At 43.0% G+C, this 23,934-nt stretch overlaps 1 protein-coding gene across 2 annotated transcripts in view; it reads right to left on the reverse strand.

Annotated features, from left to right (window-relative positions):
- Positions 1-10,478: 10,478 nt before the first annotated feature.
- Positions 10,479-23,934, reverse strand: part of hipk3b (homeodomain interacting protein kinase 3b) — a 54,389-nt gene continuing 40,933 nt past the window's right edge. The window contains exons 6-16 of one of the 2 annotated variants that reach the window (XM_084065518.1): positions 23,476-23,660; positions 23,228-23,387; positions 20,870-20,993; positions 20,371-20,471; positions 19,166-19,290; positions 18,354-18,521; positions 17,167-17,478; positions 15,838-15,984; positions 14,876-15,141; positions 13,031-13,164; positions 10,479-11,088 (exon numbers count right to left, since the gene is read on the reverse strand). In XM_084065518.1, coding sequence (XP_083921644.1) covers positions 10,618-11,088; positions 13,031-13,164; positions 14,876-15,141; positions 15,838-15,984; positions 17,167-17,478; positions 18,354-18,521; positions 19,166-19,290; positions 20,371-20,471; positions 20,870-20,993; positions 23,228-23,387; positions 23,476-23,660 — 2,193 coding nt within the window. In that variant the 3' untranslated portion in view covers positions 10,479-10,617. Of the gene's footprint in view, positions 11,089-13,030; positions 13,165-14,875; positions 15,142-15,837; positions 15,985-17,166; positions 17,479-18,353; positions 18,522-19,165; positions 19,294-20,370; positions 20,472-20,869; positions 20,994-23,227; positions 23,388-23,475; positions 23,661-23,934 lie in introns of both variants that reach the window. The other variant, XM_084065517.1, reaches the window with a different exon arrangement.

Raw genomic sequence — 23,934 nt, forward strand, 5'->3', positions numbered from 1 at the left:
TTATTATTTGTTTTACATCATGCCATATTTGACTCTGTTCACTACTGCCCAGATTGCTTTCTTTTGTGTAGTGCAGTATCATTTGTTCACAGATAGACATAGACAACATAGATATCACACATAGCACACAACTCATTGGGTTTTGAATCATTGTATCTGTCCTATCATTTCTCTTTTGAATTGGTGTTCACAACCAGAAAGTGATGTCTAAGAACAGTTCAGGCAACGCGTCTCATATGCTAGAGGTCTGTGAGGTTAACCCGTCAAAACTAACATGTCAGCATTCATCAGCAAAGTGCACGTTGCGCGCTATGAGGACCAAATAAAGCTGACTCGGAGAGAAAGTCGCTCCCTTCTGGAGGGGGCACACATGCAATTGAGGTAGACTGCTTATTTAGCTCTACCGTATGCTGTAGGTGCGACAGTTTATAGCTTATGCAGCACTCATTTGTAGCAAACCAGACAATAGTTAGAGGTATTGCAGATCAATCAGAGATTCATGACCGTGTTGATTGTGTAACCTCCTGCGCATTGAAATGACCTCCAGTGCACACACACACACACACACACACACACACACACACACACACACACACACACACACACACACACACACACACACACACACACACACACACACACACACACACACACACACACACACACACACACACTTTAGAGTCCTCATCTCCAACTCTCCACTCCTTTATTGACCATTGAAGGACAGCGTAGGAGATGGTTACTATCGGACAAAAACATGGTTCCCATAGTAACATCATGTTGTGTTGGCTCCGTGTACTGAGGGTCTTACTGATAAGTCAGATATAAATACACATAGATGCTCAACTACTGCCATAACAACCTGCTGAAGCATAAGCACTGGAATTCAATGGCAATCAGTGTTGTTGGTTTTGGAGTTATTTCTTTGAATTATAACTTTCTGTTAGTGTCCTGTGATGCTGCACTTTTATACATACAGCTCCAGTAAGGATGAATTGTAATTTTGATGGAGAAGGTGACAGTGTATGTGCCCAGAACATATGTCCTGTGATAAAGATATATTTTCTGACTTGGACCTCTCAGAACAACTGTAATGTGAAGACAACATGCAATCAACCACAGTCCAGTATTCAGTTCACTGCCATTAACTCTATGCCAGGTCCAAGAAGCACAACTGTTTTCCGCACAGTCTCACTGAGCTGTCCAGGACCGCCGAGCTCAGACAGCTCTTGGAGACTGTGTTTTAAGAATGGACCATGCACTGCTGACTGAGGGTGGGGGGGGGGGGGGGGGGGGGCGAGCGAGAGGGGATCATATACCCCATATGAACCTAATGTTACCTCAGCAGGGGTGAACTGAAAATACACCACACAACTGACACGACAAAGAATCCTGTATCTATGCACACCACTATCTACAAAAAATAATTATAAGTGGGACGTTTCCCTATATGGTCAAATCTAAATCTTGTGAGAGGAATATCCAGATATATGCCGGGTCACTTTATATTATTATTAAACAATGCAGTCAATTCAAAATGCATCTTTAGTAGCCTAATTGGCATAATGTCTTCTAAAGCCCTCTACGTAAAATAACAAGGCATCTTAAAGGGTTAAAGAGAAATGATCTCAGCCAATTTCAGCCAAACCGCCATGCCGCCAGAGACAGGCAGACCTACAGTGGTCCACAGTATCTGTGTCATTACTGCTGACCTAGATGCTCTGAAACACTGAATGATGTCCTGTCTGTGTGGCTCCACTGCATTCTGACAATAAGGATATATGGTGACTCTGTAACCCCTTTGCACAGCATATATACAGTACAGCATAGGTACACTATAGTCTAATAATCTCGAAACAATTGAAACTAAGTTGAGGCCAGCAAATAACAAAAGAAGCAATTATCATGGCAGGGGGAGGACGATGAGATGAAGGTCATTGGTGTGCAGTAAAATTAGCTCTGAGACAGAGGGACTAAGCTCAGAGTCAGACCAACATAGAGTCGGAGGTGAGTTAGTTACATCACATGCAAGCAAGTACATGGACAAAGGAGAAAGGAGTCCTGCGCAGTCGTCCATCCATCCCTCCCCCCCCCCCCCCCCCCCTCTCTCTCTCTCTCTCTCTCTCTCTCTCTCTCTCTCTCTCTCTCTCTCTCTCTCTCTCTCTCTCAGACACACTTGGTGATGCGGTCGGTGAGTGAGGACCGTAAATCTAAATGACTGACAGCCTTTCTCTGTCATCATAGCAGGCTACTATAGCGTAGATCCCCCTATATAGCACATACATGATCTGATAAATATGGGGATAACGGGTATAATCATATGCGAATAACGCACAAGACAAGGTGACAAGGTATAGCACCAATGAATGGAGCACAGATAGTTAACTTTTTTCTGGAGATGGAAAAACAAGCTAGTCAGGTGAACACGATTCCATTCCCTTGAGCCATTCATCTTATAACAATATATGCTAAATAGGCTAATGAATAAACACTGTGCACATCATAAACAAATATCATTTCCGTTTTATATGCAGAGACATATGGTGGGCTAGGCTGCTATTGAAAGTCTGCCACATATAGGCTTAGGCTGCCTGCTGCTAGACTAGCCATGGATCACACGACGGTCGTCTGTCACGATCGTCATGGATGAACTTCAGCCTGGTGTTTGCACTGTTTCTCTTTTTGGTCCGTACATCTACATAAACGTTCAGATTTCAAATATAAAGTGCTTACCCCATGGCCACGGATGTTACAATTATGTACGGGGCCTCAGAAGTACCCGTATCTTCCGTATTGTTCAATAAAATGCATTTGAATCCGATCAGTGGCTATTCTCAGACAGAGTAATAATGTATCAGAGTGTAATACACCTCCCAACCAATAGGGTCGTGTAGTTGAAAGCATATGGCAAAACTACATAGGAAATGGCCACTAATCGGATTAAAATTATTTTTATTCAACAATACAGAATATACTGGTACTTCTGAGGGCCCGTACATAATTGCAACATCCGTGGCCATGGGGTAAGCACTTTATATTTGATATTTGAACGTTAATGTAGATTTACAAGCCAAAAAGGGATAAAGTGCTAACACCAGGTTTAAGTTAATGCATGACTGTCATGATATGACAGTCACGTATCAGGGCTACCTGCTAGACATTCATTGAGCTTATTCAGTCATAGGCGACATTAATGTTGCACACATTATGACCTGAGTGGGATATTGCACAATTTAGCCTAGTTTTGCATAAAATAGTCTTGCTTACCCTCCGTTGCGACAGCGCAGTGCAAAAGAAGTAAAACCATTCCCATAGAAAACACACAGTTTGCTTTAAACATCCCCCCTGCTGCTCCTCCAGCTCTCTTCCACCTGGTCCTCCTCAGACGCCAGCTCTCTCCTCCTCCACTAGCTATCCTCCTTTGCGGCAATAAGCATCCATCGGCAGAGTCCTGCACTCTGCTGATGATTCCCAGGTTGTAAAGATCTGTCCTCCACACACTACTCCTCAAACCGGGAGCCATTTGCGTTTCCAGTGGATGAGTTGTTGAAGTTTCGGTCGTGAATAATGCATCTGATCAATCCTTGTGGTGCGGACAGTACTGTGATCTCGCCTGATGTCCACGGCGATCAGGGGCAAGTGGCATTGGTGAAAATGAAGAAATGCAGCCCTATGATCGCTCTGTTGTACTCGGTCCACCCATCAGCATGTGGTACTCGGTCCACCCATCAGCATGTGGCGCAGGGCGGCAGATACAGGGCAGCGCGCCGCGGAGGAGTTGGCCAAAGGTTTGACATTTAGCTGCTGCTGCTGCTGCTACACTGCTGGCTGTAAATCGTTCTCAATCACTGAAATGATAAAAAAAAAAAAAAAAGAACAACCATGTGCGCAATGGAGCAACATCAAGGAATAGAGATAGAGTCGAATGGCCAGTGACTCAATGTTGTTGTCTGCCTGCCCAACAAACAGGATAATTAAGAGTCGCTGTCCCTAATTGTTGGGGTAGTAGTACCGGATGAAGACCTCTGGTGGCTGTAAGTGGAACGCCATGCTCAACTGCCTACCAGGGTAACCGGAAGACTCGCCCCAAAACACGCTCGACCCCATTTTTTTTCGTGGACCGCTTGCCCCCATCGGTTCATGATTGGTCAATCACTGAATTCAGCGGTGTGTTATTTCTGAATAATGACCCATGGGCTCTGTAACAGACCGCTGTCTAATCAAAGACTTAGAGCACAGGTGCGCTGCTTGAATTTTATGCTGTATGTCCCAGCATGACAGCCATGTAAACAAACGCACATTGTCATTTACAACTAAACATTGCTCTCAAGAATGTTTTTGAAAACATTTGAAGCGAGAAATGGGTTAGGGTTAGGGTAACAATGCACATACAGTAACCGAAAATTGATTCTATTTGATCAACACTTCCTTGGTTTCCGAGGCAATCCTGTCCGCCAAGCGCAACACTTATGGAATACTTTTGACCGTTAGCAAAGAAATACTTTGTTTTGTTGTTACTTTTGGGTCAATAATTGTCACCACGCCGGTTGTTGTTGAGAAATAACACCCGATAGGATGATTAAACACCGAGGCGAAGCGTAGGTATTTGTTTTACTGAGGATAAGGTTAGAAATAAGTTTAGGGTTAGGCATAGTTTTACTGAGGTTAATTTAGGAATAAGGTTAGGTTTTGGCACCGTTTTACTGAGGTTACGTTTAGGAATTAGTTAGTTAGGTTTACGGATAGTTTACTGAGCTTACGTTTAGGGAATACCAGAGCCTTCTATTAGAGAGTTGCGCCAATGAGGGGTCAGAAACAGCGTCGGTCACGTGGTTCCTGTAGCTGGAAATAGTGACAAGGAGCCGTCGACTTCAATGCAATGTATGTAGAAGACCTGGCCCGAAGAAGTGAACGGAGTTGGCGTAACTCTCTAATAGATGGCACTGGGGAATACCAGGTGGCGACCGACCAATCCGAGGTCGTCGGATTTGCCCCGGGGCGACTGTGTTTTGGGGCGAGCGTTTTGGTATTCCTCACCAGTGGCAAAGACTATCTGAGATTTAGTAGTCTATTGATTATATTCTAATCAATAGACAACTAAATCATCAGATATAGTCTTTGCCTCTTCTAATCATTAGAAGATGTCCACAACAAAATGTCAATATTTACGCTCAGTACAAATTAACCCTCAGAATTCTACTGTGTAGACTTTATTTGGTTATCTGAAAAATACCACGTTTGGTATTACTTATTTATTTCTATACTGGCTTATGGCTTATTTCTACTACTATATATTATACTATATGCACACTAGACTATAGCCTATATACTCCATAAGTATCCACCCAAGGTAACCGGATTTAGTGGGCATCAGGTATGTGTGGGCACCATCTTTTAAAATATTTATTTTGTATTTGATTAAGGGCCAAATACATATTTTTACTTCTTTAATCGCTGCCAAACCTGTAATATCCAGTCATTTTGGGGATAAACAAGAAAATGAAGGTGTTGGTCTGATGATGTACCGTGCATGTTCAGATCATACTTTACATTATATCCAGACATTTTCCAAAGCATACATTTATTCTTTAGTTTTTTACATTTAGGGGGAAAAAATGCACATTTAACGTTGAGGTGCTCAGAAATACCTGGTGCCCACTGGACCTGTATCTATATCTATTTATAAGCTATAAACTAATGTAATGCTATTTCCTTCTATATAAGTGCCAATGAGTGAACACGCAAACATTTATTTTGGTGGTCAGTCAGTGTCTACGGGTTTTTGTAGTACTCATCTACTTCCACAAGGTGTCAGCCAAGGATCAGAACAGACTTCAACCTCGTTAATGTTTTGAAATGGGCTCAACTCTGTGCATGCAAGTTGCTTGTTGTCCACTGCATATAGTGTGAGAGGAATTGTCGAGTGTCTAAACTATCAACAATATATTTTTTTAAATCAATAACACATTACAATCTATCAAAAATACTGCTCAGCCTAACTTTCAAACAAGCATTTATGCTGAAAAGACCAAACAAAAATCAAAGGATTGCAGCAATATTTTTTTTTAATTCAAAGTGAATCTTAACAATAATACACCATAAAGTCTTATTTTGACACTCACCAAAAGAGTCACCTGGAAAACCCGCTTAGTGTGACAAAGTAGAGAAGGCTTGGTCACACCTAAATCACTGAGAACTAGAGAGGAAACACTATCGCAAACTGTAGAGACATCACATCCAGAGTTAGTTTTCCCAGTCCTCATACTGTAAATATTGCACAGTGCAATTGCTACATGGCAAACTAGTGTAGCACAAAAATACAAAAGCAAATTAAACAAAATGGAAAAACAAAGCCACAAAAAAATCTACTAAAACAGTAACAGTTCAGGTTTCATTATCAAGTCTATTTGATGAGTAATCTAAATAGATGATTCCATAACTTGCAGTGAATTAACTTTGAAATGGATGCAGATGACCAGAAAACCCAAAAGACCAAACCAAATAACAAGAATTGAAGAGTAACACAGTAGCACATAGGACTCATATATAGACCCTGAATTAATTTATCTTATACCACAGCAGTGGATTTTTTTCCTCTTATAACAAAATCATAACCTTTATTGTAGTAATTTCCTAAACTGCTGTTTTTAGTTTTATCTGTTAAATGTTTCACAAAATGAAGAAAGGAAAAAAATCTAGTTGTCAATCGTGGACATTTTTTAAATAAAATAAAATGAAAATGCTCTCCTCTTGCATCCATATTCTTTTAGGTGTGGGAGAGCTTGTGCAGGCGCATTGCTGGTGAATACCTTTACAGGAATCAAAATACAGCTTACATTTTGCATGCTTATTATTGGAGAACTAGATAACTATTTCAAGCACTAATCTGCCAAGTTCATGCCGTGTTGTTATAAGCTTTCTTTCCCAAACCAAAGTATCAGTGTGACCAGTAAAGCGTGGAGGGGGAAAAAGCTATCAAAAACACTTGTCCACATAAACATCTGTGTTAAAATGTGGAATATCAGATTCTAGACTTGACTTTGCAGAGAAGCAATGCTAATCTCCTGGACAAAATATCATCCAAACATTCTGGAACACATTAAAACATCCAATCGTCAGACTACTCATCATGGGCATGAGCCAAGGCTCTTCTGATACTAAGGTTGCTAAAGTTCTACATAAGGAAATCTATGAGGCGATTCCACCCAAGTATCCGGCTGTTGTCAATTATCATATTTGAGACTTATGCTTAATATGCTCGTCGCTTACTGAAAATAACAGATGTTAAAAATGTGTTGCATCTTGCAAGCTTGTGAGCATGACGTCACATGACGAAGTATAAATCAGGCTTTACTTGTATGATGGAAAGGTGAGTGAACCACTTCTAGGCAGACAAGTGACTCAGGTGTGCATGCAAAGTAATATGAAGTTTAGCATGGAGATATCTAAGAACACTTAGTGGTGCAATGACCGCACAATGTAAAGTATTGCATTTTGCTGTTCAGTCAGAGTGACTATCTAAAAGATTAGTATTAAAAGTTGTATCATTAAAGAGTTTGTCTCTCTCACAGAGGTTTGGTGGCAGCTGTCTAAAACAGGTGAAACCACCACAACCCACTCCTCTCCTGTTATTTCAAAGAAAAGAAGCACAGCAGAGGAGTATATGTCCCTGGAATGACACAATGATAAAGTTGTATCTAAATTTGTCTCATGTCTGATTATTAACTTTTTTTTCAAGTGGCCGTTACGACTGGTAACTCTACATGACAGATTGTTATTGGATCGCCAATCTTTGTCCTCGGTGAAGCAGACAGGTGGTGGAAAAAAACCACACCACTGGTGGCCCCACAACCCAATCCCCCACCCATTTCCAATTCTACCACTTTCTGAAATCTCAAGGCACAAACACAGTGCTGCTCACACTGTCTCAGTATCAGTAAAGGAACTGTAGGAACGATGGCCGAAGATTTGCATTGACAAACACCATCTTGATATGAGTGACACTCATAAAGGGGAGAGCGAGCCAAACCAAAAGGCAGTTCAAAATTCACAAATTGTGGAAATAATATTGAAGCCGGATATAACATTGAACAGATAAAAGGGCTGCAACAAATACCTGTTCAAATCCATTTCAAAACAGAGAAGTGGGAGAAAAGTCATAAAACACGATTTTGGAATAAATACCTTGGGCGAAAATCATTTCGGACACATTGGCTAATCAACCAAACCCCTTACAGGCCTACTAACAAGTGCTTAGTGGTGTGTGTGTGACTTAGGGAAAACTTGTTACAGAAGCATTTCACTGAACACACTGAATATATATTCTGCCATCTCACAGTGCCCCTGCAATACAAACAAGAGTACTGCTAGTATACGGTATACATACATACATACTGTAACTGTAACCACAATGAAAAAGTTAAATCAATCCTGCAAGCTACAGCTTCAGCCTACAAAACGGCAATATGAAAACATACAAAAATTAAGTTACATCGATACATCATTTATATGCAGTGATGAGCCCAAAAAGGTTAATAAGGATAAAATACTGATGCAAAAACACACACACCCCCAAAAACAACAAATGCAACTAATGTCCATCATCAGCAATACAGTAGTTACAATGACACTCCAAACATGAAAGCAAAACACTAAAATCAAAACCACTTCTATTTCAGATAATTAGGGCCCTATACAAAAATAGGAACGCTAGGTTTAAAACTCAGAGAAATCACCTAATTTCACAGCTATTGAAGTGGCAATCATCATATAGCAGCTTATCTATGATACATTCAAGAAAAAAAAATGATACACGACTTATTAATCGCCCGAAAAGCTAGACAAAGCCTCAGCCTCATTTTTTAAATACCATTTTTAATTTAACCCCATTTCTACGACTACAGTTTACTTGAGGTCTATGCAAACAGAATAGCTACCTTGCTAAGGAAATGAATTACAGTCTTTGGTGCTGCACAAGCAACTTCATTTTGAAAGTAAAGACAAAAATGTACGCACATAACTAGTAAAAACAAACGACAAAAAAATGCACACAGCATATACTGTATATATTCTCCCTGACGGAATGTATAAAATAAGCAGTCGACACCAATAAGCCTTAAACAAATGGTATAATGTAAAGGGAAAAGTTAACTTTGTCACACATGCATAAATGAGAGAATTGCACACAGTTAACTCACACCTTATCAAGCGTCTGCACTAAATAGACTAGCTCTATAATATATGTCCATATATGTGTGTATATCAAATACTGCATGGTCTGCTCAGGCTTAGAAGATCCCATACCGTGAATGAGTTTGCATTTTTGTCCTCACCTAATCAAAGCCATGCCCACCACACTTCTAAAACATCTATAAAACAAAGTGAAAACACTCAAAATTAAAACACAAAGACAAAAAACAAAACAAATCAACAACTATTTAGATTGTATTGCAGTTTCATTAAACAGTACAAATACTGTTAGTAGTAAGAGTTTCACTAAATAGAAATTGATTATCAAATATTAAGCTATACTCAATACTTGTGTTTTGTACACTAGTCATTCGGGGAGGGAGAACAAAACAAACACTAAACACTAAACAAACGAAAACAGCAAGCATTCGCAACAGCAAAGCATGCCGTCCTTTGAAGAACATAAAGGTAACTTACTACACTGAAATACACTTAATCCAAAAAATGAGCACCGTTATCCACGATACATCACGTCCATGCAGGCTATGCATGGACATATACACATGTGCATATATACTCACACATAGGATGCATCGACTGATTGGAATTTCAAGTGCTGCAGTCCGTACATTAATATTCATGTATATAGTCATATATAAGAAGTAACATTAACAACCTCAAATATATAAGGCACTATGGCTGGGGACAATTATACGATGCAGCGAGTCTCGTGACATGAACAATAAGAGCAACGTCTACGCATCTCTCCGTTTACATTTTTCTGCTCATGCATCAACACATGCAGGAACAACCCTATTTAAATCGGTTAAGTGACTCGACATTGCAAACACCAAAGGACACCGAAAAAAGTACAAATACTTCAAACGCAGTACAACACACACTGTGGACAACATGTGCATCTGTCAACCTAGAGACTGGGATGGCTTTACAAATATGGATGTGTCTTGCACACGTAAGAAGGCAATATAGAAAAATAGCTGGGAACAGGGGTGCAAAGTTTTAACTATTCAACACCGCCCCAATTATTTACCTGTTTTGAGGAGTATTCATAGAAGATCCAATGCAAAGGTATATCAAATGTGCAAAACACATTGAGTGTGAGTTTCTTATCTACACATTCATTCATTCAGTCATTCATACATTTTTTCCTTCTTTCCCCACCCTGCTTCCCTCTCCACCACCGGAACTTTCTCCTTTCTTTTTTTTTTTTTAAAGCTTAAAGTTCAATTACACCCAAGTCTACATGATTCAAAAAAATAGCTTGCTTTCTCTGTGGTTGTGCCATGGCTTTGGAAATGAAAACCATGTTGTTTGTGTTTTCGCAGAGGATTCGCCCTGCTTGCTCAGCCCTCAGATGGTGCAAGGTGTATCTGGGGATCCCGCCGTGGGTAAAATGCCCGCCGACGCTCACATGTAGGGGTACTGGTTGATTTTGGTGGGGCTGAGAGGGAAACTTGTGTAGGCGGGCGAGGCAATGTAGGAGTGCGGGGGAAAAAGGGGCTTGAACTGGCCCTGGTGGTGCAGGGTGGGGGAGGGCAGCAGTCGGTGGTTGATGCCCACCGTGACCTGGTGCATGATGCCCCCCGGGTGGGAGATGCTGTAGGAGGGCTGGAGGACAGGGCGTGAGGACCCAGGAGAGGCCAGGATGTGGGCAACCGGTGCAGCCGTGACAAGGGGACCAGACGGGGGATAAGACAGCAAGGTGGGCTGGGAGTGCGGGTGGCCCCCGAGGTGTGGGTGGGGGGCCGTAGTGTGGTTTGGGCTGCTGTGGGACAGTGTGAAAGTGTGCCCATGCATGGTGGGGGGGATGTAGGCTTGTGGACGCCGGTGGGGGTAATTTCCGTTCCACTCCTGGTGGCAGGAGCCGTAATGCTGCACCTGAGGAGGAGAGGATAAATATCACATGAATTGGTGTTACACAGTCCTCGTCAAAACACAGCTTGTCGCTCAGTGGCACAGTGGTAAAGTGCCTGCCCACCACCGTGGAGGTTATGGGTTCGAATCCACCGCGGTGCATCCGGCTTTGTCGAGCATCTATACAAACACAATTGGCCAGTGTTCGGGTCAGGGAAGCCGGGCGGGGAGGGGGATATTTGTCATTGCACGTATTCCTACGGGCTTGGGCGGCACCTGTCAGCAGGGAGTGTTGGGGGGAAGGAGTAGAACGAAGGCTCTACGTCCTCTCGGTGGGGGCTACTCACTGGCAGGTGTGTCAGTAGGACACAACAGCAGTGGCAATACACAAATGTGTGTGGGGAGGAATGAATTGGCATGATTGACAACTACATTTGGGAGAGAAAAAAAACACAGCTCGTCCCTGTGAGTCAATACAATTATATGGTTGTTTATCTGTAAATCATTTGAATGCTTCTATACTGTTACTTCTGTGTAATGCACCAACCTCACCAATACAAATTCCTTTTATGTGCAAACATACCTTAAATAAAATTAAAAAAGAAAGAATGATGTTTTTCTTATGTTCTGTCTAGGTTATCCGTTATTGAGTGTCTGGTAACATTCACTCAATCATTAGCTTCTAATGACATCTCTTCTTCCACAGTTCCAGAAAAGCGATTATCTAAATAATTAACAATGGGGACTGTGAGGTACTACATACCTACCTCAAGGAATTAGTCTCCCTACAACCCTCAACCTCCGCTCTTCAAACACAAACCTCCTCAAAACCCACAAGGCCAACCTACGTACAATGGGCGACCAGGCTTTCTGCTCGGCCGCCCTCGAACTGTGGAACGCCCCCCCTGTCCACCTGAGAGCACCACAGTCGGCTGACTCCTTTAAGAGAGGACTAAAGACCTACCTTTTTAGCAAAGCATTTTCTTAGCTTCACTGGTTTTACCTCTAGGCTTTATGCCCCCATGTTTTAATTGTTTTGTTTCAGTTTCTTAGTTGATGTTTTTTTAATGGTGTGATGTTTCTGTTTATGCAATTGCCTTCTGTAGCACTTTGAGATTTTTTACAAATAAAAAAACAAAATCCATTATTATTATTATTATTATTATTACTACTGACCCTGGTTGCCAAAGCGTGTCAAGCTACAGTATCTATACTCAACTTTTGACTACCTGCAGCTTGAAAGTTCCCTATTTAAGCAAATGCCATACGACAGTGTTTCTCCAAAGTGCTTTTATTGTGAAATAATGCTTTCTGCAATTTAGCATCATCCGCCAACATTGACTTGAAAATGTTTAATTATTCAGCTCAAAACATGTGCCCTCAGGCCATGGCTACAGTAGCTCTACTACAGCAACTGTCTACTATCACTATATTGATACATATATATTTAAAATAAAATACTTCTGTGACATACTGGCAGTGTGCACAAGAAATGTGGCACTGACCGGTTCACACACACAGACAGACAAACACACAGGCAGACCCATTTTTAAATGAGCCATGACATAAAAATCGAAAATGTTACCCTTTAATTTGGAAGTTTGTCTTTGGCGCTTGGAATAACCAATATAATTCTGTGTGTTTAATGGATAATGGGGCATAAAGCTTCACGTTCAATATATATATATTTTTTTCTTTTAAGATTTAAGCCTTTATTGATAGTTTACAGTGGAGACAGATAGGAAACATGGAGAGAGAGAAAGGGAGAGACACGCAGCAAAGGCCGTCGGGCATTAGAGCCTATATGTGGCCTGGACCGCTAGGCCAGCGGGCATCCCACGTTCACAATTGATGTTGGAGATGTGACTGACTAATTATACTAGTACATTTTGCCATTTTGTGTGTTGCGGTGCACAAATAACAGGTATTACAATGACATCAGTGTTTGAAACGGCTGCATACGGACCTGCCCAAAGCTCATGGGCTGCTGCTGTTGAGGCTGGAATGCAGGGGTGATCTTCTGAGGCCGGTTGAGGAGGGCAGTGGGGTGGTGAAGCTGCCGCCCGAGGAAGCCTCGCCCTTTGGACTGGCATGAAAACTCTTTACGAATGGGGAGAGAGTGAAACGAAGGGAGACGGAGGGGGGAAGAGTGAGGCATTACACGACACGTTAATAATTTGGTTTCCCCGACATCAATATCAGAGAGGGAACGGCGAGGGGGTAGAAAAAAAGAACGGGGATAAAACCGGATCCAACCACACAGCTTCATCGGAATGACAGAGATGAGAATGTTTGTGCCGGGAGGCTTTGAGTGATTATCCCCATTTTCAACTGTGTTTGATCAGATAACATTCTTCAAAACACTCTGGCATCTGTCTTCTGAACATAATCTACATGTTTATAAATAGACATGTTTGGGAGATATGAGGAGGAGGAGGGGTGGGATTGGGGAGGTGGGTGTAACTAAGCTTGTTCATAATATTTATAGTACTTGTAGTGGGGGTCACACCATTGGCTATAAATACCCCCTATAGCACTAGAATAGCAAGCTGTGGCCTTTTATGTGAAGCTTTAGCAGTTGGAAGGTTGGTGAGCGGACAGGGGATGCCCTTTGACATGAAAGGAGACATGAACCTGCGTAATTTTGTCTGGGAATTAACACTGACCGCTCAACTTTAATTGACCTGTTAAAGGGGCTCTTAAAAGCACGCTCAACAGGAGACAGACATGTCCAACCGGCCACAGCTGCAGTAAAGCCTACATGTAGCATGCACAACCCCGCCGTAACTCCTGAAAAACATCCGTATCACATGTGTTTGTTCATGACAGCATTCTCCTGTTGCCATGCATGTTTTGAATGTCTTAAGTCAGGACATGAAGCGCTATGGCGGCGTTACGCATGCCACTTATGTAGCTTTACAAAACTGCACATCCACACAAATACAGAGCCTTGGAGAGCCTAAGGGCTCTCAGATAGCCAGCTAGAATCAAAGCCAAGGAGAGATGACAGCAAAACCAATGTCCACTTCACAGCTCAGAGCAGATAGGTCAGGGCAGGTCACCCATAATCACCTGTGAGAACCTCTGTGGCCTACTAAGGCAGTGTAATCCAAGGCCATGTGACCTGTGGGGGCAGACAGCATGCAGTGGTGACTGGCAGTGCCATCTATTAGAGAGTTACGCCAACTCCGTTCACTTCTTCGGGCCAGGTCTTCTACATACACATACATTGGCGAATAGTGACAAATCCCTAAACCGGAAGTTCATGGAATGCATTGAAGTCGACGGCTCCTTGTCACTATTTCCAGCTACATGAACCACGTGACCGACGTTGTTTCTGACCCCTCATTGGCGCAACTCTCTAATAGAAGGCTCTGGTGACTGGATCTCAGAGCTGGTGTGCCCTACTAATATGCCCTCCTCTGCCTGAGGCCAAAAAACTGTTTCAGAGGGCACTTTAGAGCCCATCAATATCAACCAATGTCAGAAATGCAAGTCACTCAGGCATATACGATAATAATTATTAAAGCAATTTGTAATTAATAAATAATCAAAGATGGCTAAGGTTAAGATGACTAAAAGTTGGACTAATGCTCAACTTGTTAGTTTCACTAGTTCCTTTTCTATCATGTTGCCTTGAATTTTTCTCCACCGGACCAGAAGAACGCTAATAGACAGCTTTGATTGTCTGTTATAAGCAAAAGTTACTGTAGCTCTGTCACTGAGGTTAGATAAATACAAAAACATCAGATTATTTGTTATACTGTATGTCAGACATATGGCCCAGTGTAGGGGATATTCCAGTGCTTACCTGTGGTACCTAGCATTTCGCTGGCCATTGGGTGGTTGTTGTTGCTGTTGTTTTGCACCCTCATCGGGGGCACCACCATGGTGCGCACCATTGGCTTACTGGGCTCAGTTTCCGGGGCAACGCAAGCCACGCGTGGCTCGCAGTTCTGGTTGCTGTCTGCAATATAGCGGCGCTCTGCGAATGGGCCACCGCTGTGGTCTGAGGAGTCGGAAGCAGGCGAGCCATCCACCGTGTCGCAACCGCTCTCCTGCTCATCATCCGACATGCTGCGACAGAGCCAGAGTGATCAAGGAAGGAAGATACAAACACACGTTTCATTATAAAACATTAGAGTGTGATCATGCCTGAAATTATAGGGTTGTTTTGCTGTATAATGTGAGGTTGAGGTTCTTAATCACAATTACAAGTTGTTGATTAGTTTGAATATTCAACAGGTTTCACAATTCTCATTTACAGCTAACATTATTAATATATCAGAGTACAAATTATGCATGATCAATTGTGCAGCCATAACTGTGAAGACAAGAGGAAATGTTTGTGAAGCTCATCTGTCAGCTAGGGAATGTGTCCTCCAGAGCGTTTTTTGCCTGAGGCCAGCTTATGATGTTATGAATTGTTTTCAATGGGATGCCACATGTTTACGCTATGGGGGGCGGCTATAGCTGAGTGGGTAGGGAGGCCGTCTGGGAAACAGAAGGTTCCCAGTTCGTGCCCGAAGTGTCCCTGAGCAAGACACTTGACCCCTAACTGCTCCCCGAGCACTGTACTAATAGTGCTCAGTGCTCCAAATAATGAGTACCACTGTACATTTTACTTTCCCTATTATAAGGAGGACACATTTCACATAGCTTTTACATCTGCTATTTTGGAACATTTTTGAAAAATCTTGAAAGTGTGAGAACTACTGATTTAGAAGGCATTTGTAGAATCGGCCGCAGGTCTTAATGGGGTAATAGCCATACCTGTTGGGACGTTTACAAGGTGAGGCGCTGGACTGGGCCGAGGTGGAGGAGCTGCTGCTCAGTGTGCTGTCAGGACTGCTGAGGGAACACACCCTCTCCATACTCACAGTGCTCTGACACGCATCACAGTCTCCACTACCCTTACACCTGCACAAGGAAAGAGAGAGAGAGAGAGCATCGTCAAGTCAAATCAAAGACATTTGTATGCAGCCCATTTCATAAAACAGGGGAACTCAAATCCTTGTTTGTCAATCCATCCATTTGTTAAGAGTGAGAGTGTACAAATGTAATCAAGTGGAGTTGGTTACATTTGTACGGAATGTACGCCCAAGCCTTTATCCGAAGTTGGGTGGCGGAGGTAGCAGTTCCAGCATGGGAACCACAGACTTCTCTTTAGCTGGCCACATTAGCCAGTTATGACTGGGGCAATCCCAGGCCAGCATGGAGATATAATCCCTCGACCTGGTCCTCAGTCTGCCCCGTGGCCTCCTCCCAGCTGGACATGCTTGGAGAACCTCCCTGGGGAGGCGGCCAGGAGGCATCCTTACTACCTAGATGCTCAAATCACCTCCTTTATACCCAAAAGCGCAGTGGCTCCATTCCAAAATCTCTCACGGATGACTGAGTTGATCACCTCGTCCCTATATGGGAGACACCGGGCACCCTCCTGAGAAAACGTACGGGTCTGTAACTCTGAGAGTGTGCTAATGTAGCCAAATGGAACCTTTCGACTCCATTTGGTTACATGTGTATAATGTACACTCTCAGAGTTAAAATAACAGTGAGAATTTTACAGTGTAGGTAGATTGAGGTCCCAAAGGTAACATTTCCATTTGTACACTCACAGCGTTACAGAATTATAACTTGTGAAGGAGCAGCTGGCCTAAGGCAGGGGTCTTCAACAGGTGTCCGGGACAGGGGGTCCTCAGACTTACTAAAGGGGGTCTGCCAAATCTTTGTGTGGTTAGCCTAAAATAGCCTAAAATAGCAGATCTACAAGCTCACAACGCCTCACAACGCCCTAGATCGGCTATTTTCGGAGAGTCGTGTAGAGGGAAAAAGAGCAGACCAAGTGCAAGTACAACGGTCAAGTTGACTAAATCTTGAGGTTTTAAAGGTTAACTATCTGAAAATACACATTAACATGAATGCAGCTATCTATGAAATCTATGAAAACGTTTAATCTGCAACACAATTTTATACAATATGTAATGGGGGTCCCTGCTTCATCTCTCTCTCAGCTAAGGGGTCCTTGGCCTGAAAAACGTTGAAGACCCCTGGCCTGGAATGTGTCACAGGGTGGGGGTATCAGAGTGGGCGGGTACTCACTCCCCCAGAGAGTGTCTCGGCGTGCTCTCCTCCTCATCGCTGCTGATGCTGATGACGCTGACGGCCGGGCTGGCCACGTCAGACATCATCACCTGCCGCTGCTCCTGCGACACCGACAGCTCGCCCACAGAATCCGGCCCCGCCTTACAGCAGCGCTGCTCCTCCTGCCCGGCTCCTCCAGGCTCTCCACCAGCGCTGTGTCCTTCCTCGGGGCATCTGGCCTCCTCCACATTCTTTGCCATATCAGCCATCTTTGGGGACTGGCATGCTGAAATTTGGATGTTGTTGGTGTTGTGGAAGATGTTGCTGCCCCTACAAAAGAAGATTGCAAATGTTCCTGAAATGTATTTGTGTATTTTAAAGTTGCTTCTGGCAATGTTGTTGTTGTTGCGTTCCAAAATAACCTCAGTGCTAGGACCGTGCAGCATTCCTTTGGGAGTAGTAAATCTGTGTTTTTGTTTTGTTTTCTGGGATTCAAAGTTCCAATAGACAATGGAGCAAGCAGAAGTGTTGCCAAAAAGACCACTAAATGGATGTTACACAGTGGGACTTTAATGCCTGTGGGCCTATTTTATACTTCATCGTATGACAGTGTTGTGGAGGATTTGCAAAAAATACTACTCATTAATAAGTTTTCACTATTTTAATGATGTGCCCTTTGGGCACCAGCCTAGTCAGGGACCACACCACACAGGTTGGGAACATTGTAAGTCAGGAACGATGCCAGTTGGGAAAGAATGACCCACCCGGTTATACAATACCGTTGCAACAGTTGTCAGAGTACTCGTTGTACCTATTGATAGACTACCCAGTGCAGTAACCGCTACCACAGTACTAATCATGTTAGATATTACAATCAATGGGTGATGTATAAACGGGCACCGGCCTAGTTGGGAACGATGCAAGTTGGGAATGCATGCCCCACCTGTTTATGCAATACCCGTTGTGCTTGTTGTACTTGCAGTGCTTGTTGTCAGAGTACCCCTTGTACCCGTTGTTAAGAGTACCCAGTGTGGTACCCACTGCCATACGACCAATCAACCAATATGGAGCTATGGGGATCCCTGATGTCATGGTGTTTTGTGGCCACTTTGTTTGTGTCCTTTCCTGGCTTGCGGTTGTGAAGACATGAATAAATAATTTTAAAATGTATGCGTGACAGTGCACCAACAAGCTCTGCATCGTACCTGTTGAGACAGGGCTTGGGTCTCTTGTTAGCTGCGGGCTGTGGCCAAACCACATGTGCAATGCCTATGCTGATTGGCTGGTGGGCGGACATGGTCATTTGGTTTGTTAACAGGGGCGGAGGGTGGCCAATCATGGAGCTGTAATGGTTGCCATGGGGACGCACTTTCCTGCAATGAGAGGACAGTCATTACGGAGCCGAAAGACTTAGTACCATTAGTGACATACAGTTATAGTGTGATCTCACTCACTCACTCCCTTACTGGCCCTACAGGACGAGTGTGACTCATCCGTCATTAACATGCAGTGGAGCACACACGCTATGTCAGATAACTTAACCGTTCCACAGTGTGCCCATAGCAACCACAAATATAAAAACACCTTACGACATACTGGTGAAGGGCAACAGTTAAGTCTCAACAGAGATAATTCGCTTAAAAAAGGAGTACTTCACCCCTAAAATAACTTTTTTTCCTATCAATCTCTCACCCCATGAAGCCTTGAATTCATGGAGATTTATTTTGTTTCTCGCATTCCTGAATAAAAAATCCATTAACAAAATCATTTATAAACGCCAAAACAACTCTCCTCTCACAGTGTAATCAAATATTCTCTTCATTTTTGGGAGTCTTCATTCAGGAATGCGACAAAAACTAAAAAGTTGCCATGAATTCAAGACTGAAGTTCATGGGGTGAGTAACTGAAGTCATTTTTGGGGGTGAAGAACTCCTTTAAATGTAAAATATTTGGTGACACTGTGGTAACGGACGCGGCCATTGATTAAGGTAGAGATGCATTCATGTGTAGGTCTTACCCCCAGTCTCCCAGTCTCTGTGGGCCCGCCACAGTGTCTGCTATCGTGGTTGGAGGGGGTGGGACCGGTGTCACCTGCTGCCAGGTGGGCACCAATATCTGCTGGGCACGGTTGGACCAGGCCTGCTGCTGTATGGGGGAGGAGCAAAGCAGTTAACCACTAATTACCCTCAAGCTCCCCACCTTCTGTCAACCCCACATACAGTATGTGCCTCTCAGCGATGTCCTCCCTTTGGGTATGGCTCTTTTCAACTACAAAAGGTAACCCAGATACTTACATAACCTGCAACTCTCCAGAACCCGTGAAGTTTTTTGTTTTTACGTTTCCATTATAACCAGAACCACCCCTGAAGGGGGAGGTATGTCAGGAAAAAAATCTACAATATCACAATGCATTGCAACAACGCGTTGAGATCTTGTGGATCTGCAATTTTCACTTATTTTGGATTTTCTTTTCTTTTTTCAACGTTCTGAGTTCTGGGGTTAGAACAACCTTCTGAGCAAGCACATATTAACCAGAAACATGTTTGTTTGTTTTTGTGTTCATTGTGAAAGTGAAAATGATTACTTTTTAATCAAGCACATGCCATCCTATGCAGAAGCTACGTATCTGCCTCCTTCATTCCTCCAGTTACATCTGCATGTTCTCTGTTGTAATGTTTTGTTTGTCCAAGACCAAGGACAACAATGGAAATAAGTCGCTGACTTTATTGTGTGTTTATCCTTGACGTTTCATGTCTATCATGTGTTTTAATGTTTAACCCATTAAGACCTGGAACTGTGTCATTTTTATATTTGAGCTAAAAAGCATTATTTTACACTTTGGGCTATTCAAAAATAGCAGATATACAAGCTCATAGCACGGCACCGAGTGCCGCGCTATGAGCTTGTAGATCTGCTATTTTTGAAAAATCATGAAAATGTGTGCAAATCTTCTGAATATATATATTTTTAAAGCGAACATTTTTAACTCAAATCTTTGCTTCTGGGGGTCCCTGGAACAAAATATTTTGATGGGGTCCGCGGCTAAAAACATATAATTTTGGGGGTCCTTGACATGAAAAAGATTGAGCACCACTGATTGAGAAACATAGGTTTTTCAGAAAAATGTTGAGATTTAGGAGACATGTAGAATCGGCTTCAGGTCTCAATGGGTTAAAATAACAGTAAATCAAATCAAATCAAATCAAATCTTGTGCAGCTTACCTGCGTGATGACTCCAGGTCTAATCTGTAGAGGTTGGATGGATGCTTGGGTGACCAGAGGCACAGCGGTCTCCATTCGAACAGAGTAGCCCGTTGGTTTAGCTGTGTTAGCACGGATGCCCCAAGGGACAAGAAGACAGATCATCAATAAGAACAGGCCAACTAAAAGTTACCCTGAATTTTACTTTTGAAGCCATAATGCAGTGGTTTTCAAAGTGTGGTCCGGGGCCCTTGAGGGAGTTCCAGGGGGTCCCCAGCTAAATTACTTAATATAGCATCAAAGTCAGTTTAACCACTTAACCTCATTTTTTACTTTGGATATTCAAAAATAGCCTATCTACAAGCTCTCAGACGCCTGTGAGGGGTCCCTGGCACAAAATATTTACAGCTGCAGCCAAATCAATTTGGGGGTCCTTGACGTGACAATGTTTGAGAACCACTGCCATGACGAACAAAGGAACAGGACAGATGGAGGAGAGGACTGGTTTGACGTTTCCTACCTTGGATGGTTGGGGGACACAGGATGAGAGCCTGCTGAAATGAGTCGTTGCACCCGAACTGACCACTTCCCGTCTGCAGTGGAATCCCAGGGTGCATCACTGAGGGGGCTGATGGGGCTAAGCCCTGAAAGAGAAGAACAGGTTAATCACCTGTTCTTAACCCAGTAACCAATAACCCTATTCAAAGATCATGCACATTTGTGCAAATCTTTGAATATATATATTTTTAAAGCGAACATTTGTAACTCAAATCTTTGTTTTTGGGGGTCCCCGGAACTAAATATTTTGAGATGGGGGCCCGCGGCCATATACATATAATTTTGGGGGTCCTTGACATGGAAAAGGTTTGAGCACCACTGATATAAATAGCAACATACGTTTTTCAGAAAACTGTTAAGAATTAGACAACATTTGCAGATGCGTTCCCGAATTGAATGGGTTAAAAACTGAAGTATGGACATCAACAGTAGCAATTAAGAGCCAGTAGGTGGCAGCCTCTCTGTCAGTGGCAGCAGGCTGTGTTTCTTTCAATCAAACAAAATCCCTGAGAGATAAATAAATAAATGTAAAGCCTGATTTATACTTAGTTGGGCACGCCACGGGTGAATATAGCAGATCTAAAAGCTCATGTTGTGATCTTGCTATTTTAGGTGCACGCTACTAAATTATAAATCAGGCATAAGCATGTGCCTCTGGAGCCCATGACTCTTACAACTCTCCTGCCTGTTTATAATCACAATGACTAAATAATGACAACTGGAGCAGTGCTTCCCAACCTCTTCTGGATCAGGGCCCACTTGAAAATCACGAAAGCGCTCACGGCCCACCCATCTGACCACTTAACACGGGCAGCCCGCATTTTCAGAGCATGTTTATCTCAGTGATTAATCAATCGATTGTGTTCCGTCTTGGATAAGTGGAACTAACGCGCTATACTTTAAGTTCCTGTTTATCGGTATCACACTGAAAACTCATTTTTCAAGGTTTTAAAGGAAAAACACCAAGACCATTGTTTTTTACATTAATGTTTTTATACTTATTATCAATAAAATACTAGTGTTTTGTGTCAATTATTTGGGGGCCCACTTTAAGGGAAATATCCTCACAGAACCCACAGGTTGGGAATGGCTGAACTAGATACACTACATACAGTAGCCCCAGCCTGGTCACTGCTCTCCAGACCCACATTATGCAACCTGTCCTACCTACACACTTATACACGCTTGCACATGACGATAAACAAAGCACCCTTTCACAGGCTAATACTAAAAAAAAGTGCGCACATTCTCCAATTAAGTCTGCCAGAAGGGGAAAGATTTAAAGTTTACCTACACTGCTCTGTTTAAACACAAGTGAGAGCTGGACCAGCTTTACACGTGGAAGGCATGTGACCGGACATTCCTTCTCTAGAATGTTAACACGAATGATGATGTTGGCCTAATGTGGAAGCTTAAATAGGTAATAGTAGTGAATGTGGTCTACCTATATGGGTGCTTAGAATTTGGGAAAGAGATGATGTACTTTTACTATTACATGTTTCAAGCACATGAAGCATTAAATCGGTTTGCTTCTATGGCATACAATATCACAGGTAGTTGAAACAGATGAACTGTGAATATTTCAAGGTGTTTTGCATTAGATCCACTCCGCTGCAAAGGAAGGGTTGGGTCCCTGTTCCCACCCAGCAACAAGCCCGATTTGCACCGGTGCTGTGACCTCGTCAACATGACGCAGTCAGGTTGCCGTGACAACAAAGCTTACAACAATGTGATGGGCGAGACAGCGTACGAATAATTCATGCAAGGTAATTGTCTACAACTCCACGTGAGGAGCAGATGAACAGCACAATGTGCCTCATACCATTTGGGATTTTCTTCTATCTAAAATCTAGAGCCTACTACATGAGCAAAATGTGAAATTAAAAGTATATTTGCACTGTGGGCAAGCACTGTGTGCAAATCCCCCATCACTCACCCACCATGCTAAAGATGAAGCATGTTGGTAGAAACCTTAAATGTACAAAACCCAGGAAACTTTCCAGGACATGTTAAAAAGAATAACCTGTGTTCCAATGGATCCAATGTAATTATGATTTAGTTACACATGCTTGTTAATACTTTATTTGTTAAATGTTTATAGAACTCCAGGACAGACTTAGCCACTTTCAACCTGGTGTCCCTATTTTGGCCAACAATTTTCAAAATTGTTCAAAGATAGTGAAGATAACCAAACTACAAGCTCACAGCATGTGAGCTTGTAGAATGACATTGCCATGCATAAAAAGTTGAAATATCGGGATGGTTTCTGCCCGACAGCGACGATGTGTGATAAGACTAGTGACAGTGTGAAATGGCTTACTGGAGCGTGGATCCCGGCCATCTTGCTGAAGGGATGATTAACTGAGGCGGCCGTGGTGGTGGTCACGGGTCTAATGAATGGACCCTTGTTCCGGTTGGCCGCCTCGTACGCACCAGGACGAGCCCGGCATGCCTCCATGATGTGGAAACATGACTTGACACTGTGGGGATCATAAAGAGAGGAAAAGCTCAAGTTCCGTTTGGTGAAAGCCATCATTAGCGACATGCCTTGAGGATAGCTGGACTCACTGGTTGCTATGGGGGAAATCGAGCAGATGCTGCATTGTCACAAACGGATGGCTGAGAGCCTCGGCGGGGGCGATCCTCTTCTCGGCGTCTATCAATAACATCTTCTTCAGCAGGCCCACAAACTCCCGACGGTCTGCCTTCTCTGCCAACAAGTCACTACCTTCCAGATTCATCACCAAATTCACCTGGCGGGGAGAGAATGACATTGTTTATCATAATCTCAAGATAAAAACAGGCAAGATAACAAAAAAAGGCTTTATCACATACAACTAAGTGTAGGCTGAGAATCAGAGGATTTGGCTGGGGGGGGTGTTTGAATTCCATTACGCTGAATATTTGCACTGGGCTTTTTTTCTGTAAAGCAAATATGATTCTGAGGAATGATGAACACCTAGTCATTTACTGTACGTGAATTCACAAGAATTTCCCCTTTCTTTCAATGACACAAAAAACACGACA

Source organism: Gymnoscopelus microlampas, assembly GCF_963454915.1.
Source record: "Gymnoscopelus microlampas genome assembly, chromosome: 1".
NCBI lineage: Eukaryota > Metazoa > Chordata > Actinopteri > Myctophiformes > Myctophidae > Gymnoscopelus > Gymnoscopelus microlampas.